Genomic DNA, 17,312 nt, shown 5'->3' with positions numbered 1-17,312 from the left:
CTCAAACCTGCGGCCGCCTTGATCTCTTGAGGTTACCGTTGCCCACGTGTGCGTGACGTCAGAACAAGTCGGGATCAAGTCAGACACAAATCTAACTGGCATGCATAGGGCATCGCTGGTAATCAATTCTGCGCAGACCTGGTTTATCTCGAACAAGCCTAACAAGTTGAAGAAAAAGAAGGTGGGGCTGGACCTGATAGGCGGAGCTAGACCTAAGAGGTGGGGCTGGATATGGTCAAACCCCACCCATTTGACGCTGCAGTGAGCACCACTTGGTTAACTCTAGTGGTTGTTGGTGAGTTATTTCTTCATTGTTTGACTGAGATTTGTGTTTTGTTACTATATGTTATGTCATTTTAACACGTTCCAAGCTTTGATTACGTTATAGTCACAGAAAGATCCAAATGAAACTCAAAGAAGTCATCCCACTTAGGTTTAGGTTCACAAAAGTCAGTGTTATGGTCTTAAATATGTTTGAGTTGTTTGTTTCGACTGTATTTTAAAGTAAAATTAATTCAAATATTCCGGCAACCAACTTCTGTCTGGCTTTACATTCTCAGTAAGAAAAGAAATTACAAGTCAGTTTTCCATGTTTAATGATAACCCCTTCAATTAACAGTATCAGTAAACAGCCCACCAGTGCCATAATAGTCACCAAAAATATAACTGCAATTAGCTGTGAAAGAAGTAATGAAACAGTTATTTTTGACAGGACAGGTTACAACTCAACTATCACATTACAAATACATCTGCAAATAATAAAACATGTATTGTACAATAGATTATTCTGATCTGAGAGTTCCCTTCACAGTGGTGGTAGTGCAGTTATTGTCAAGGAATATAAGCAGAGTTCACTGCAGTTTCAGACTGTTAGATTATTATTATTATTATTATTATTATTATTATTATTATTATTATTATACACTGTGTCCGGTAGAGGATCTTCTTGGCAGAGTCCACAACATAATAATATGTTAAAAGAACAAAAGAGAGTATTTAGTAGAAAGAGACCAAATGTACAGTGTCAAAACAAGTTGATAGAGGGGAGACACCATCAAGACAATAACCGTGCCATGTACATTCTCTCCATGTCTCTGACATCAAGTTAAAAGAAAAGGCCAACAGCATGCATGTCCACATCTGGCACTTCACAAGGTGCATTTCACTAAATCCTCTGTTATTGCAAAATAAATCACACACATCACATCTGCTTCGATATCCAAATAGATTATTTTTCTTGCCACAGAAAAATAGACTAGGTATCAACTTCATCACAGCATCAAGGCAGGTCTAATTTGGTACAGTGACAAGGGCCCACTCTGGTGTCATGAGGCCTCTTGGTTGGGAGTACAACCAACTCAAAGTAACCTGTGCTGTCAAACACTTGGTTTTTAACATATCACCAATGATATGTTCATTTAATAACAAAAGTAGCTAACCTACTGTATTCATCATCAATTTAATAAGATACATTCTCAACAAAAATAAATATGAAAACATTCCAGGACAAAGTCTTCAATCCAAATTCAAGCACTCCTTCTGCTGTGTCTCTACCTACAGGCTGGACTCTGCACATTATCACCTCTGTCTGTAAGGTCTGACCTAAACCACCCCAGTCCCTCCTGAATAAAAAGTTGAGGCTGAAATACTGAACTACTGGTCCTATGTCCATGGTGCAGAGAGTTTTGGTCCTCTTCAGGTTAAATCAGCTGTTCTCTTCTCCCTCCAGGCCTCAGAGCTCAGAGAGACAGGTTTTGGTTTTCCCACTCTGTCACTCTCCTCGTCTCTGCTCTTTTGAAGGGGCTCATTTTAACAGAGTGTGTCTGTGTTGAAGGAGAGCTGCACCTGCCACACACACACACACACACACACACACACACACACACACACACACACACACACACACACACACACACACACACACACATTATCTTTTGATACTCCACGGGACAGATAGACAGACATTTATTTCAATAAATTTTCTTTTTTAAAGTTAGGAAAGATTGCCTCTGTCATTAGTCCTGCCATCCTGACAAGTATACAGTATAGGGGGGAAATCTTATGCTACTTGTTTTATATTAAAAATAAAAATATACAAATAACATCACCAGCAGTTTTAACATTTAGCATTGGCCTTTAAAAACTCAATTCATGGATGGATTCATTTCTCAAAACGAACCAAGGGGTTATTAACAGATGTGTACCCACTCTGTCGCTCTCTGGGACATGTTTTCATGCTAATCAAATGTGTTGTTAGCTTGAAAGACGCTAGCGCGGACCGCTGATTAGCTTACAACGCTAGTATTCGGGGCACAGGGAAAGTAAACAAATCGCTATTTATACTAAAAAGGCTCAAAATATCACCAAACTTCAACGGTAGCATAATGAGTGTCCCTAAATGTTAACCGAAGCATTGAGAGCATTGTAAGTGTACAGACAGAGTTTATTGAACGAAGAGCTGCGGGAGTTCCGTGAAAGGGCTACGAGAGAGAAAGAGAGCTACCGGTAGTCAATGCCGCAACACAGCCTCGTACTTCGGGAAACTGGTGGTGTAACTGCGGACATTGTGAAGCTATGGCCACCGAACAGGAGTGTCTGTGTTGCACGGAGTGGGACCTGTTGCATCGCGACACCCAAGAGACGCAGTGTTTTGTACAGTCTGAAGATTTCCCCTCTTTGATAAACAGGGCTGTATTTTAAACTTTTTTCCATGTCCCGAAAATAAATTGGAGACGGCGACCCATACCGCAGGGACCAGATGGACAGTTATCTACTGAGTAAGTACACTAGACAAGTTATGCAGAGTGCACTTATTTCAGATATATTGAGCAAATTGCTTTTGATTTTAGTTTGCATCGCCAGCTGTAAGTCATGACTGGTTTTCAAAACGGCGGCGGCATGTAAACATGAACGTGACTGTCTTTATAATGTATCTTTTCAATAAACTGTCTGTACACTTACAAAGTTCTCAATGCTTCAATTAACATTTAGGGACCCTCATTATGCTACCGTTGAAGTGTGGTGATATTTCGAGCCTTTTTAGTGGCATTTGTTTTTACTTTCCCTGTTTCCAAGTGCAAAAGAAACGCCAGCCGGTGTGTGCAGTGATCCAATAACTCCAAAACTATATATAAAAGTGCAATGCCCGTATCCCGCCAAGCTGAGGATGCATCTTACTCCGGGAAAAAAGTGTTTAACACACTCTCAGACGTGGCTCCAACTCTTAAGGAACTGGGAATCCACGTTGAAACTGAGGAAAGGGAGAGGCTACATAAAGTGATGCTGCTGGATACCTGGTCCGGAGTCATGGGGGACACGGGAGCAGGAGTCCATCAAGACTAACAAGCAGCGACTTACACGCATTCTTTAAAGAAAAGACTGGGTAACAATGCAGCCTAATGCATCTAATATTACTGATAACAGAGGGATTTTAACTCTAACTAGTTATTGGTTTGTGTATGTAATAAATACCCCAACCCCCATTCCTTAGTGGGAATGCTGTTCAGCAGCATTCCAACTATTGTTTTTCTGTTTTTTATTTTTGTTCTTCTTCTTCTTCTTCTTCTTCTTCTTCTTATTATTATTATTATTAGGGGGAATGCTGATTCAGCAGCATTCCAACTGTTGTTGTTCCAACTGTCTTATTATTCCGTACGTTTTTTGGCTCTCCATAACTTCTGCATACGTTCAGCTATTAAAACCATTAAACTTTTAAAATGTTCAGCTCTTTCAGCTAATGATGGGACTTCTTCAATTTTTTTCTACTATTTATACTTTTTAAAATATTATGCTTTTTAACACTTTTTTTTAACATTGAAGTCAATGAGAGCATGCTTCAAATCCTTAAAATGTTCTTCCGCTCCCAAAAGATTCAGCTCCTTTGTACTTTCACCTACAGACACCAAACAAACTTTAAAATGTTCACAAAAGCTTCAGGTATCAGTTTGATATATTTTACAGTTTCTGTGATAAAGCTGTTTAAGTTTAGTGATCATTTCAGGAATTTTTATAGATTAAACAGAGTGTGTATGGCGTCTGCCAGAGTGAGTGATGTCATCAAGTAGAGTGTGGAGCCTTAAAACATTATCTTTGTCCCTTCTCTATAAATTGCTCTCACGCCCACAATATCTACTTGTCATACACAATTTATACATCAAAACGTAGGTATTTTTGTCTAGTTTCAGTTGTCTGATATGGCGTATACTTTTGGCTCGTTGAGCTTCCAAATGACAAGAGTTCCACATCTTCCTCCATTCGCTGCCCTGTTTAACATTCTCCACATTTCTGAGCGAAATGCAGAGCGAACCACTTTTTTGAATCGCTGATATGCCCACATTTTTAAGTTTATCCACATTAATTTTATAGCAATACGTTCGCAAAGGCTTTCCGGTGCTCAGGATGACGTCATTTGACTGATACCCCTTATCGTTATTGCAGTCTGAGCCTTTATTTGAGAGCTTGCTGTCAGTGTCTCTGAATAGCTGCAGTGTGCCACAGGTGACATATTAACAGCAGGTGCTACGATTGTTAACTGATTACAGATCTAAGATCTCATCACAGACATCAAAGGGTGTTTACAAACACTGGTGACTGGTCATTAGTATCCTTGACAACACTTTCACAGACAGTCAACTTGAATACTACAGATTTCTAAAGTTTCATCTGTTTCTCACAGCATTTGTCATCTTCTCTCCTTCTCTTCTGTCCTTCTCTCTTTCTTCTCTTTCCTCTTGTTCAGCCCCCTTCTTTTCACGCAATATATTTCACATCTCATCTTAGCTAGATTGATGCTTTTTCGTTCTATGCAGTGTATATGTCTGATGATAATACAAAGTATTTCTTCTTTCAGCCTTTTCAGGTAATTCATTTCAACTTTCATCTTTGACAGTATTACAGTTCAGCTTCCAGCTTTTCTATGTATTTTGGCTCTTCACTTATTTAGGTAATGCAGTTTCACTTCCAACTCTGACAATTTTTCAGACGTTTCAGCAGTGCAATGCAATGCATTTGAGCTTCAAGATTTTTCATACAATTTGTTAGAAAATATACTCAGACCTCACAATGTTCTACATCTTTTGTCATTATTCAACTTTTAAAGCCAACAGTTCAGTTTAGCATACGCTTTTAACTTTTTAATGAAATTCATACTTATTAAACCAATTTCCACTTTTTCAACTATTCTCACTTCTTCAACTTGTTCTTACGGATTTAAGCCATTCATCCAGTTTAGCTTTAGCAATTCAGCTATTCAGCATTCCCACACATTTTCTGCAGGAAATGCATTTTCTAGTTCTGTTTAATAATACTACAGCTAGTTCAACGTGTATATTTGTTGTTGTAGATGTGAGCAAATTGAGCTCAATCAAGCATCCTTTTCATTCATTGATAGACTTTAGTGTAACTAAACTTCCACACTGACAAAGTTGTGGATTAGTTACAATTTGGCACACAGTGCTATCCCCCGGAGAAAAATCCCACAACTCTCTGCCACTTCAGTTCAGGAGCTGGTCATTTCTTGTTGTTTTATTGGCCAGTTGGGTTTTTTGGAAGCAAATGTTATATTTAGTGTTTTTGACACTATGCTCAGGTACACAGTTCAAAGGCAAGAAAGAAAAAAGAAAAAAAGAAAAAAAAGGAAAGACAAATTGGGTCAAATATTAAGATCATATGGTAAATTTAGAGTGGAGACTGTATGAATAACTTGACATTTACATCTTATAAAGTTCATGTTCTAAATAATAAGATTAAATAAATAAAAAATCCCCCCTATACAAAGGAAAAAAAATATTGACAGACCTTAAACAATTGCAACGCTTTATTGCCTTGCTGCAGGAAACACATTTAGGGGAGGGGGAATCTCTTAATCTTCGAAGAGCCTGGGTGGGCCAAGTATTCTATTCATCATATAGGAAAAAAAGAGGGGTGGTCATCCTGATAAAATAAGGAGTACAATTTTCATCTGAAAAAATTATAAAAGACAATGAAGGATGATATGTGATGGTGGTTGGTTCAATCGGGGGCATTGTTATTTCCATCTTCAATATATAAGCACCAAACGAGGATGATGACAAATTCTTTAAGGATATAGCAAATTTGATTGCATCTGAAGGAATGTTAATAATAGGAGGAGACTCTTAAAAATCGAGCTAGTTAGTTTTTATAACGGTTTCCTACAGAGCACGCTCCTCTAGCGGTTTCCTCCTGTTTGCCACCGGAAGTCCTATAACAACTTTCTGTATGGATCATAGTATGGGTTTAAGGTTAAGTTGTTAATACAACATTTCAGCTCTGGGTAACATTTATCAGGTATTTTACCTGCTGAACCATAAAATTTATTTGACAAACCAATCAGATTTACTTGACAAAGTAACTACACTTCATCTGTATCATCTTCTAGTCTGGTTTGTTTAATATGTAAATAGTTATTTCTTTCTAAATTAGCTTGTTATGTTGTCATTTTTTTCAATAAATAGTTCATATACCTTTGATGCTGCGCCATGACATCCCACGCCACCCACCACCACAAGTAAATTCTCAACCTGTGGGAAACACGGACCTAGCCTGGTCCTACCAGACTCTCGTACATTTCATTTGTACAGAGAGTCTGACCTCTCTCCATTGACAAGTGTTAACTTCCTTGAAGGTGGGTACTTTGTTGAAGTTTAAAACTATTGGATATGCCCAGAGCTACTCTGGATCTGCCATAACCAATCGCTAACGTTTGGTCGTGACGTATGTCATGTGCATGTGCAACAAGAGGGGAGACCGTCAAGGCTATTAGCATTAGCACCACTAGCGTTAGCCTTAGCCAATCCTTCACCACTAACAGAGTGAGCTGGAAAATCAAACTTTTCCCGAACCCCGTGGGGAGGAGGGCCACAACATCATGGCCACCAACACAACTCAGCAAAGATTGTTCTTGCTCGGGCTTTAACTTCTGGATATTTGGCGGCGTTGCCACAACGGACCAAATGGCTTCCCTCGCATCTTTCTAGCGCACGTCCTCAACGTCATCGTTCTCAGCCACTCCCTCTGTTCGCTGATTGGACCGCCAAAAACTTGGGTCGCAAAAACCCAAGACTATACCGCGAACCCAGACGGAGTACTGAAGGGAAATGAAAATTGAGCGTAAGTACGTAGGAGGGCGGAGCCAGGCTAACACGGACCCCCCTACCTTGGACCTTTTTTTATAGACAATGTCGACTATTACCCTTTGACTAAAGACAGGGGCGAAACATACTGTAATAATAATAATAATTAAGAGAAACTGTTAGACTCAGGAAAACAGACAGTGTTACATACACTAATGCAATTCTTTTGTTTCAATGCTAAGGTGCACCTATATCCCTGTGTACCTGTAACTTTTACTACACACTCTAAATCAAGTAATAAATAAATAAAACTGCAAGTGTGATTTACTTACCCTTTCCTCTTCAAAGCTGATGAGTCCTTCATCATCGTCGCTCTCCAGTTCCTCCGGTGCCTCGCTGATCAGAGCATTGAGCTCTGTGTTGGCAGGCCGAGACTTCAGCAGGTTGAGGATGCGCTGCAGGGGGGACTGTCCACCACCTGAGGACGTCGTCTCCTGCTTCTCCAGATTGTCACTCTGCTTCTTGGCAAAGTTGACAAACACCTGAGCAGAAAAAGTTGATATATTTTATTTATTTAATTTTACCTTGTTGAAGTTCTGCATAAAGTTGAAACATAATGTTGCACGTTGGCTCACATTGTCCAGAGTGGTCTGACTGACAGAGTAGTCCTCGATGCCCAACACCTCCACCACCTGCTCCATCTTACTGAAGACCTGAGCCAGTGAGATCCGCTCAGACTTCAACTGGTACTGGACCTTGGTGTGGTGACGCTCCTGCAATTGACAGGTGGCTTAATGTCTGAACATGGGGACAATAATCTCTTCGAAGCATTTACCAAACCCCACTCTGCTCATTGCAATGTGAAAAAAGTGCACCTGTAAATATAAAATGGAAAATATCACAGAGGACAAGACCAAACAAACGTCTCGTTTAGCAAGATCTGGACTCACTAAAAACTTGGCAAACTCTGTGACCATCTCAGCCAGTGTTCTTGAGTTCACATTCCAGTGTTCGCCTTTGTAAGAACGCAGAACAAAAATAGTGATTTATTTTGGTTTGATGAAAATGAGAAGTTGGACTGTTTTCTGTGATAAGCACAGGCAACTGGACTTTTTAGCTGAAAAACAGCACAAATAGAGGGTTATATTCCATCAATAAGGATGAGATAATAATACTGATAAATATAACTTCAAATATAATGAATACTGATAACAATGTACTGACAAGGAGAGGAGGGGTTGTGTGCTTCTGTCACTGCAGCTCTGTTTCTGCGCCTGCACAGGCAGGTCAGCAGGTTGACAGTAACTTCTGGGCCAAACAGGGACCTGGAGGGGATTTTCCCTAAGGAAAGCCCCATTGTAAAGTCTCAGTTGGACAGTAGAAAATTCCTAATTTGGTCATATTGCATCGACACAGAACTGTATAAAAAAGGGGTGTTTGTACCCTCTGGGTTTCTTCTTCTTTTTCTCCTCGACCTCAGATGCCTCCCTGCACGGACCAGCTTCACGTTTTTTACTAAGTACTTTGAGAGGTATTGGATAGCTCTAGGATAATATGGCGTTTTCTGCACTTTTATGTAAACTGGTGAAAGTTGATCTGAACAAAGTCTAGGTGCCTGCCTCCACTGGACGGGGACTCAGGGCCAGATGTACTAACGCTTTTGCGCCCACCTTCAGGTGTATTTGTTTTGCAACATGGGAGTAAAAGCATTGAGGTAAAAGCGCAGACTGCAATTTGCCATTTTCAGTCCCGTGGGACTGCTGTTTTTTGGTGATTGGTGGCTGGTGTGGCTTTTTTTGCTAGGCGGTAAGAGATTTTGGTGTGATGAAATGAGTCTTGGGGCCAGGGAGAGAGAATGGAGTTTATGTCGTGGGTAAATATGAGAATGTCTCCTCACCTCATGCGGACTAACATTTTTATTGGGATGTTTGGTTTGCATTGGATAAGTTCATTAAAGATGGATTTGTTGGTGGTAAAGTTGTTGTGGTTTATGCCGTCTATGACTACTGGTATGAGTTGGGTGAATCTGTGTGTTCTTGTTCCTTTCGTGGTCTCTTCTTAGGATTGGTGCTGAAATGTTCACGGTATTTGTCCTTGTTTTAGTTGATAGTCTCTGCAAAGGTAGCTGGATCGCGTAAGGGGTTTTACCAGGGTTGCGGTGCATCAGGGCTGTGCTCTTGAGTCCAATAATGTGTGATGAGTGGTAGAATGAAGTGGGCAAGTAGAGTTGATATAATGTTCTTACTTAGTTCTATGAATTGTTGTGGGATTTGTGCAAATGTTGAGGTCCAAATCTTCTGCATCTCCTCCTTACCATCCATTTTGGTAAGTGGATGGTGTATGTGTGATTGTTTTGTATGTGGGATGAAATAAATCTATTAATAAGAAAGTACAAAAAATAAAATACATAGATAAATAAAATAAAATAGTAAAAACCAGATTCTAAAAGACTGTAGCAATCAGGGTTCCTGCAGGGTCTTAAAAGTTTTTAAAAAAAGTCTTAAATTCAATATTCTAAAAATAAGGCCTTAAAAGGCTTAAATTTGGTTCACAAAGTATTACATTTCGTTTACAATGTCTTAAATAATTTCTTGTCCTTTTGTAGGATAAAATATATACTGTAATGTCATAAATAAATGCTTTCTGTGTGTGTGTGTGTGTGTGTGTGACTTTACAATTTACTCTGTGTGACTTGGATGTAATATGACAGTACAAGTACTATTTACATCTGTGTTTTTCTTTACACTCTTGACCGTGGAGTGTGCACGGACGCAGAGTGCGCAACACATTGATGTAGGCTATAACAATAACAACGGCGCAACATGGTGTTTTATCATAAATCCATGGACATTGTGAGCAAGCTCTGGCCTAAACATCCAAGTTTGGGCGAAAATCAATCAGTTGTCAGGAAAGAAAACAAGACGTCTCGCACCGACGCTAACGTTAGCTCGTTGGTCCGAATGGGCAAGTGTCTGAAGGTGTGGCCACAGATGCAGACTAGTTGGCGGACGTGGCGGAGGGCAACAGGGCTGAGGTTAGCATAACAAGCAGATCGGCGTGCGAGTCAGTCTAGCACTAATGAAACGGCGGAGCTGGAAGTCCTGCCTGCAGGTTCCTGATCAGCTAGCGACAGAAAGATGGTTGTGTATAAGAGATGACGACGGTGTCGGCGGTGCTCCACCTTTTGTAGGTTATGTTTGAAATGCAGCCAACGTGCTAACACACATTTCACGGCATTACATTATATATTATCTTATCTAGCCAAGGTGGAACTAACTATTTATTTTGTTTTTAAGTTTCATAGCATAAGAGCGATTAATGCAACAAATACTTATTATCTTTTGTAATTAGAGTACAAACATGCCTTACAAAGGTATTGTGAACTAAATATGATTTTTGAGTATTATAATAAAATATTTTATTAAATTCAGGTAACTCATTCTTTTCTCAGGCCTAAAATCCACACTGATTTTCCATTATATGGCCGTGAAGTTGGCATTGAATTTCATCCTAAGTGGTATTAAAAAGGTCTTAATAAGTCTTAAATGTAACTTGAAGAATCCTGGGAGCACCCTGAGCAATGTTTAATGGCCTTGTTAAATGGAAGCCAGAGTGCTATCTGTTTCCGCATATTTCCGTATTTCCGGTAAAAACACTCAAATTGCCAAACCAGCAGATCATAGCAAAGGTTAAAATTGACTCAACAAAGGATGAATAAAAAGTTTTCAGAAATGATGTGTTAACATTAAACCCCTTCAACTTTCTTAAAAATAAACAGTCTTTGATTGTTTTCTTTTACATATATATTCTGTATTGGTGTCAAAGCTCAATTTATCATCTAAAATGGTGACTAAGTACTTGTATTGGTTTACCACATCTGGGTGTTATATTTAGTTGAAGCAGTGGTGGGAGGATTGCGACGAAAGTCAATACACATCTCTTTGGTTTTAGAGACATTGAGTTGTAAATATGAGTCCTAGCACCATGAGATAAAACTGTCCAAAACTGGGGCGTGTCCCAACTCGTGATCCTGCAAAAGACTAATTACTACAGAATCATCAGCATACCTGATAATATGCCTTGATTCAAACATACTCTGACAGTCATTGGTGTAGAGCACAAATAAAAGTGGTGACAGAACACACCCCTGAGGTGACCCTGTTGAGCACATGAGGGCCTTAGATAAAGTGTGATTTACCCGGGTTCTCTGTGACCTCATAGTTAGGGAAATCAACCAGCCAGCATATGGTACCAAAGTCAATATCAGGAAATTGCAATAGATCTGTGAGCTAGAATGTGGGGCTGCATACAGTTGAACGCTGATGAAAAATCAACAAAACACAAGCGTGCGTGTGTCTTCTTACCCTCTAAACGTCCAGTAACAAAGTCCAGCAGTGTTGCTGTGGCATCCTCAACCTTCTCAACTACTTGGTAGATATGCAAATTGGAGTGGATCAATCATGCCCTGAGTCATGAAAAGTAAACTCCTCTTTACAATACGCTCAAAACCCTTCATCACCAGAGGTCAGAACCACGGGGCGATAGTCATTCAGCATCTTTGGAGATGGAACTTTTGCCACTGGAACCACTACTGATTCTTTCCATATCCCTGTTACTTTCCTTTGTGATAGCGAGAGTTGGAAAATAAATGTGAAAATACTGCTCAAGAACAGAGCACAGTTTTTAAGCAATCGGACGCTGATGGGGTCAGGCCCCTGGCTCTTCCTTATGCTCATCTGCTCAAGAGTCTTCCAGATGTCAGTCTCATCAATCAGAATCTGACTCAATTCTAAATTCAGCCAGATCATCATTAACATCATAGGAGTCAAATCTTAAATAAAACTGATTCAACTCCTCCACCATGACAGAGTCAGGTTTGTCAGATGTAACCACCCCTTTTTTCTTATCACTCATTCCCACCATAGCTTTAATCCCTCTCCAAGCACAGTAAGCATTGCCATTCTTCAGCTGATCTTCCACCTTGTCCTTAAACTGGATTTTGGCCAATTTTATTTCCTTCTTCACCATCCTTTGAGTCTCTTTTTTTTTGGTGTATGTCATTCTGTTGGAAAGCAATTTTTTTCTTATTAAGAACGTGCCTAAGTGATCTACTCACCCAGGGTTTATTATTGGGGTATAATGTGATCGTCTTTGTGGGAATAATTATTTGCTCACAAAATCGGATGTAGCTTGACACAGTGAGAGTTAGCTCGTCTAGATCAGTACATGAATCCTTAAAAACATCCCAATTGGTACTATGAAAGTAGCCCCGACATTGAACTGTTGGCTGTGGGATTGCGTCCGTACTATTTACCGAGGGAGTTTATGTCCGCCATTGAGATCACTGTTTATGTCTAACCATCTGCTGATGCGGAGGTAGCTGCTGACATCATACACACCACTGTCTCACAACTTTAGACGCAGCAGCCCAATGCCTTAATGGTTATCACTAGTGATTTTAATCATGTTTCACTGGACAAATCACTCCCAGACTTTCACCAGTATGTTGACTGCCCCACTAGAAACAATAAAACTCTGGACCTCCTGTATGCAAATGCTAGGGATGGCTACAGTGCCACAGCCCTCCCCTCGGCAAATCGGATCACAACCTTGTCTTGCTGAATCCAAAGTATGTTCCTCTTGTCCAGCGGCAGCTTGTCCACACAAGGACTGTGAAGAGGTGGACTCAGGAGGCTGAGGAGGCACTGCAGGACTGCTTTTAATTAAAGGATGAAAGACATCACAGGGTATGGGGGTAGAAGAAGACACCAGGCAGCCGTGAGAGAGCAAACGAGCTGAACTGTTACTTTAGAGGTTTAGCTCACAGCCATCACTTTCCTCTTCTACTACACCCCCAACCCACCACACCCCCTCACTGCCTCCTCCCCTCCCTCCCTTGCTCCCACACGGCCCCCTTCACTCCCCTGTGGTGTGCCCACCTATCCTAATACCTCCACCACTACAGCACATTTCATCTCCCCCCACAGACACTTCAAGCACCCCTGCTTGCCAATCACACATGGCCAAGTGGGGAAACAGCTGGGGAGGCTTCACCAGCGCAAGGCTGCTGGCCCTGACGGCATCAGCCCCAGGGTCCTGAAGACCTGTGCCAGCCAGCTGTCTGCTGTTCTCCAGCATCTCTTCAACCTGAGCCTGCAGAGGGTGCTGCTGCTGTGGAAGACGTCCTACCCTGTCCCGGTCCCCCCCCCCCCCAAGAAGCCGAATCCATCTAGCCTCAAGGACTACTGCCCAGTAGGTCTCACATCCCATTTGATGAAGGTACTAGAGAGGCCGGTCTTGGCCTACCTGAGGCCGCAAGTGAGTTCTTGTCTGGACCCTCTACAGTTTGCCTACCAGCCTTGTCTGGGAGTGGACGATGCTGTCATCTATCTGCTGCAGCGAGCTTATTTGCACTTGGATGGCAGTGAATCACATTTTTTTTTCTCCAGTGCATTCAACACCATCCAGCCACTGCTACGAGGTGAGAAGCTGCAGCTGATGGGTGTTGGTGCGTCCACCAGACTGATCTCATGAAATGGCGTATGTATGATACGTCAATTTGTATGTCATTATTGGTGTGTTATCAAGACGCATACTCGCTAAAAAGCTGTTTATCAACGCCGTTTGGCCTCCATTGACTTACATTATCTTGCGATTGTGTGTGAATTTACGCCGTAGCGAGTAGTATGAAAGGCCGAAACTCCGCGTAGGGAGATTTGTCGGGGTGGTGGATGGGTAAAACAAAGGACTTTCAACCAGGAGACCGGGGATCGTGTCCCACGTGTCACGTTTCCTTTGTGTCCCGCTTGTCACGTTTCCTAAACTCAACCGTCGCTTTCTTCTTTTACTAAAGCCAACCCCATTGTTCTTTTCCTAAACCCAACCAGTTCTTCTTTTCCTAAACCCAACACACGTGTCATGATTCCTAAACTCAACCGTTGCTTTATTCTCGCGATAACACGCCAAGTGGCGATAACACGCCAAGTGGCGAGTATGTTTACGTCCGCTGTATACAGCCAGCGTAGACATACAGGGGACTGTGCTGTCTCCTTTTCTGTTCACCTTACACATCACAGACTTCCAGTACAACTCAGAGTCATGTCACTTACAGAAGTTTTCTGATGACTCTGCAGTTGTTGGGTGTATAAGGGATGGATAGGAGGAGTAGTACAGAGCGCTGGTGGACAACTTTGCGGAGTAGGCTGGTAAGAATCACCTGCTGTTGAATGTGGATAAGACCAGAGAGATGGTGATTGACTTCAGGAGGAAGGGAATGGCTCCACAGCCCCTTTGCATTCTGGGTGGAGATGTAGACATGGTTGAGGAGTACAGATACCTGGGAGTTAACATCGACAACAGGCTGAACTGGAAAATCAACAGCACTGCTGTTAACAAGAAGGGGATGAGCAAACTGTATTTCCTGAGGAAGCTGAGAGCCTTCAACGTGTGCAGCAGAATGTTGGAGATGTTCTACCAGTCTGTTTTTGCCAGCGCTCTGTTCTCCTCCGCCATTTGCTGGAGCAGCAGCATCGGAGCCAGCGACACAAACAGACTGGCTCCGTTATTGGCAAACAGGAGACAATTGAAGCTGTGGTGGAGAGGAGGTCACTGAACAAACTTATCCATCATGGATAAACCAGACCACCCTATCTACTCCACACTGGTCCACCAGAGGAGCACCTTCTCTAAGAGGCTCCGACAGCTTCAATGACACACGGACTGCTACAAAAAAATCATTCCTGCCACATTCAAGAAAACTGTACGACAGACTTACAGCTGTCTCTGAGATAACTATCTCATTACCTCACACATTACAAAATTGCTGATGATACTACTTGCACACTGGTTACTTCATATTTAATATTATACATATTTTCTTTTGTTATATACGTATACTATGTATGTAGGTTGTACATTTTATTCTACACTTGTATATATACAAGTGTACAGGTACATACAGGTACATTTTTATTCCTCTAAGTATATTTTTCAGTAGTTGTTCTGGCATTTTTATCTTTGCTATCTTGTTTTATTTTATCTTTATTTATTTTATCATATTATTTCTTGTATATTTCCAAGTATGTCCAAGTAACTTGCTGCTTGTAACTGAGAAATTTCCCAATTTGGGATTAATAAAGTCTATCTATCTATCTAGCTATTGATTGATTGCTGTTTAAAGTAGCCAATAGCGCTGCGTGGGCACCCTCCCCTGCCAGAGTGACAGCAGCTTAACATGGAACCACAGGAAGAAAGCTTGTTATCTGTTGTGGAGGACTTCCCGCTACAGTATGTTTTTGTGTCTAAGTGACTGATGGGAAAAACAATCTTTGACATTGGTCCGGTATTAAGCAAGACCGTTGCAGTCGGCAGTCCGCGAAACAAGCTACAATGTAAGTTATAGGGCAATTGTGCACCTTCTTTACGTTCACAAAAGTGCTTGTTTTGCCATTGACAGGTTCAGATTATTATATAAGTGTCTGACATACATTATGGAAAAGGATTTTTAAAGAGGTCGACCTTCCTGTTAAAGAGTAAGATCCTTTTATCAAAGTTGTGTTCACTAAACCACCAGACTCCATGCATTGTAAAATACACCAGTGCAGTAAGGCATCAAAGCCTCAGGATAAACAGCGTTGGGTCTCAGATGTCAGACGAAAAGGCATCAGGCCTTAGGATGAACAGTGTCAGGCAGACCAATGTCAGGCAAACAGGCATCAGGTTCTGTTCTGCTCTGAGGCTGTTTGGTCTGAGGCTGTCATCTGAGGCTATTATGTCTGAGGCTGTTTGTCTGAGGCAGTTTGGTCTTAGGCTGTTTTGTCTGAGGCTGTTTGTCTGAGGCAGTTTGGTCTGAGGCTGTTTTGTCTGAGGCTGTTAGGTCTGAGGCAGTTTGCTCTGAGGCTGTTTTGTCTGAGGCTGTTAGGTCCATAGACAGTATATAATGGACCAACAGATCCCGTTGCTCTAGACGGAGACCAGTGAAGGATATTAGAAGCACTTTTCCGGTGAGCGCTGAGCGTTACTGTGCAGCATCCAACTGAGAGAGATGACGTAAATGTGACGTGGGCAACCTGTCTGAAAGTTGTAAGTCTTCTGGTAGCTGTGCCAAGAGAAATCTCAATCATTCCCAATCTTGCAGAGACGGAGAGCGTAGGTATATGTAAGGAGATAACATGGGCACAGGCTAATTATTGCTAACTAAAATGCTAGTTAACATTAGTAATTAAAGTTAAACAACTAATGTAAGTCAAAACTGCCTGCGAGCTTCTCCTGTACTATACGGTAATTCCTCTACTATGCGACAGTAAGTCGCGTGATTATGACACAATCGTTAGCCTATTTTTACAAAAACGTCTGCTACGGAGCCATAACGTGAGATACAAGGTAATGGAGCCTTTTATACATTGTCGTGTTTCTTTAGAAATAAACAATGGACAAATAGAGTCTTTAAACGCTTCAGATGTAAAGTTATTCGCTGTCAAAGTGACGTCAAAATGAATGGCAGTCAATGGAATGCTAACGGCGGGTGAGTGCTTGTTAGCATCAAAATGGCGCCATAGAAGCTATGCGTTGTGAGGAGAGGCTTACCCCCTTGGTTAGGTCTGAGGCTGTTTTTTAAAACAAACTTTATTGACGGCTACAGACAAAACAGCCTCAGAGGAAACAGCCTCAGATGAAACAGCCTCAGAGGAAACGTCCTCAGACAAAACAGCCTCAGAGGAAATGGCATCAGACAAAACAGCCTCAGAGGAAACAGCCTCAGACTAAACAGCCTCAGATCAGAACATCAAATTAGCCTTTGTATCGAGGCTGTTAATCCTGAGACTAGATGCCTTTTCGCCTGATGCCGAGGCTGTTTATCCTGAGGCCTGATGTCTTTTCGCCTGACAAAACAGCCTCAGAGGAAATGGCATCAGACAAAACAGCCTCAGAGGAAACAGCCTCAGACTAAACAGCCTCAGATCAGAACATCAAATTAGCCTTTGTATCGAGGCTGTTTATCCTGAGACTAGATGCCTTTTCGCCTGACGCCGAGGCTGTTTATCCTGAGGCCTGATGTCTTTTCGCCTGACGCTTGAGGCAGTTTTTCCTGAGATCTGATGCTGTTTTACCTGACACCTGAAGCCTTTTCATCTGATGTCTGAGACCTGACTCTGATGGCTGAGGATGTCCTAAAATGGGTGAAATACAAAGCTTTTTTGGACTCCCATTTGAGGGCAAGGT

The 17,312-nt window shown here is 41.6% G+C and overlaps 1 protein-coding gene across 1 annotated transcript in view; it reads right to left on the bottom strand.

The window, feature by feature from the left end:
• Positions 1-612: 612 nt before the first annotated feature.
• The window catches only part of abca2 (ATP-binding cassette, sub-family A (ABC1), member 2), a 176,862-nt gene continuing 160,162 nt past the window's right edge, over positions 613-17,312 (bottom strand). Inside the window, exons 47-49 of the mRNA XM_078250330.1 lie at positions 7,727-7,864; positions 7,424-7,633; positions 613-1,845 (exon numbers count right to left, since the gene is read on the bottom strand). Coding sequence (XP_078106456.1) covers positions 1,810-1,845; positions 7,424-7,633; positions 7,727-7,864 — 384 coding nt within the window. The 3' untranslated portion in view covers positions 613-1,809. The remainder of the gene's footprint in view (positions 1,846-7,423; positions 7,634-7,726; positions 7,865-17,312) is intronic.

Source organism: Sander vitreus, chromosome 5 (assembly GCF_031162955.1).
Source record: "Sander vitreus isolate 19-12246 chromosome 5, sanVit1, whole genome shotgun sequence".
In the NCBI taxonomy this organism is placed as follows: Eukaryota; Metazoa; Chordata; class Actinopteri; order Perciformes; family Percidae; genus Sander; species Sander vitreus.
Note: the sequence above shows the minus strand (reverse complement) of the source record. Positions and strands in the feature narration are given on the sequence as shown.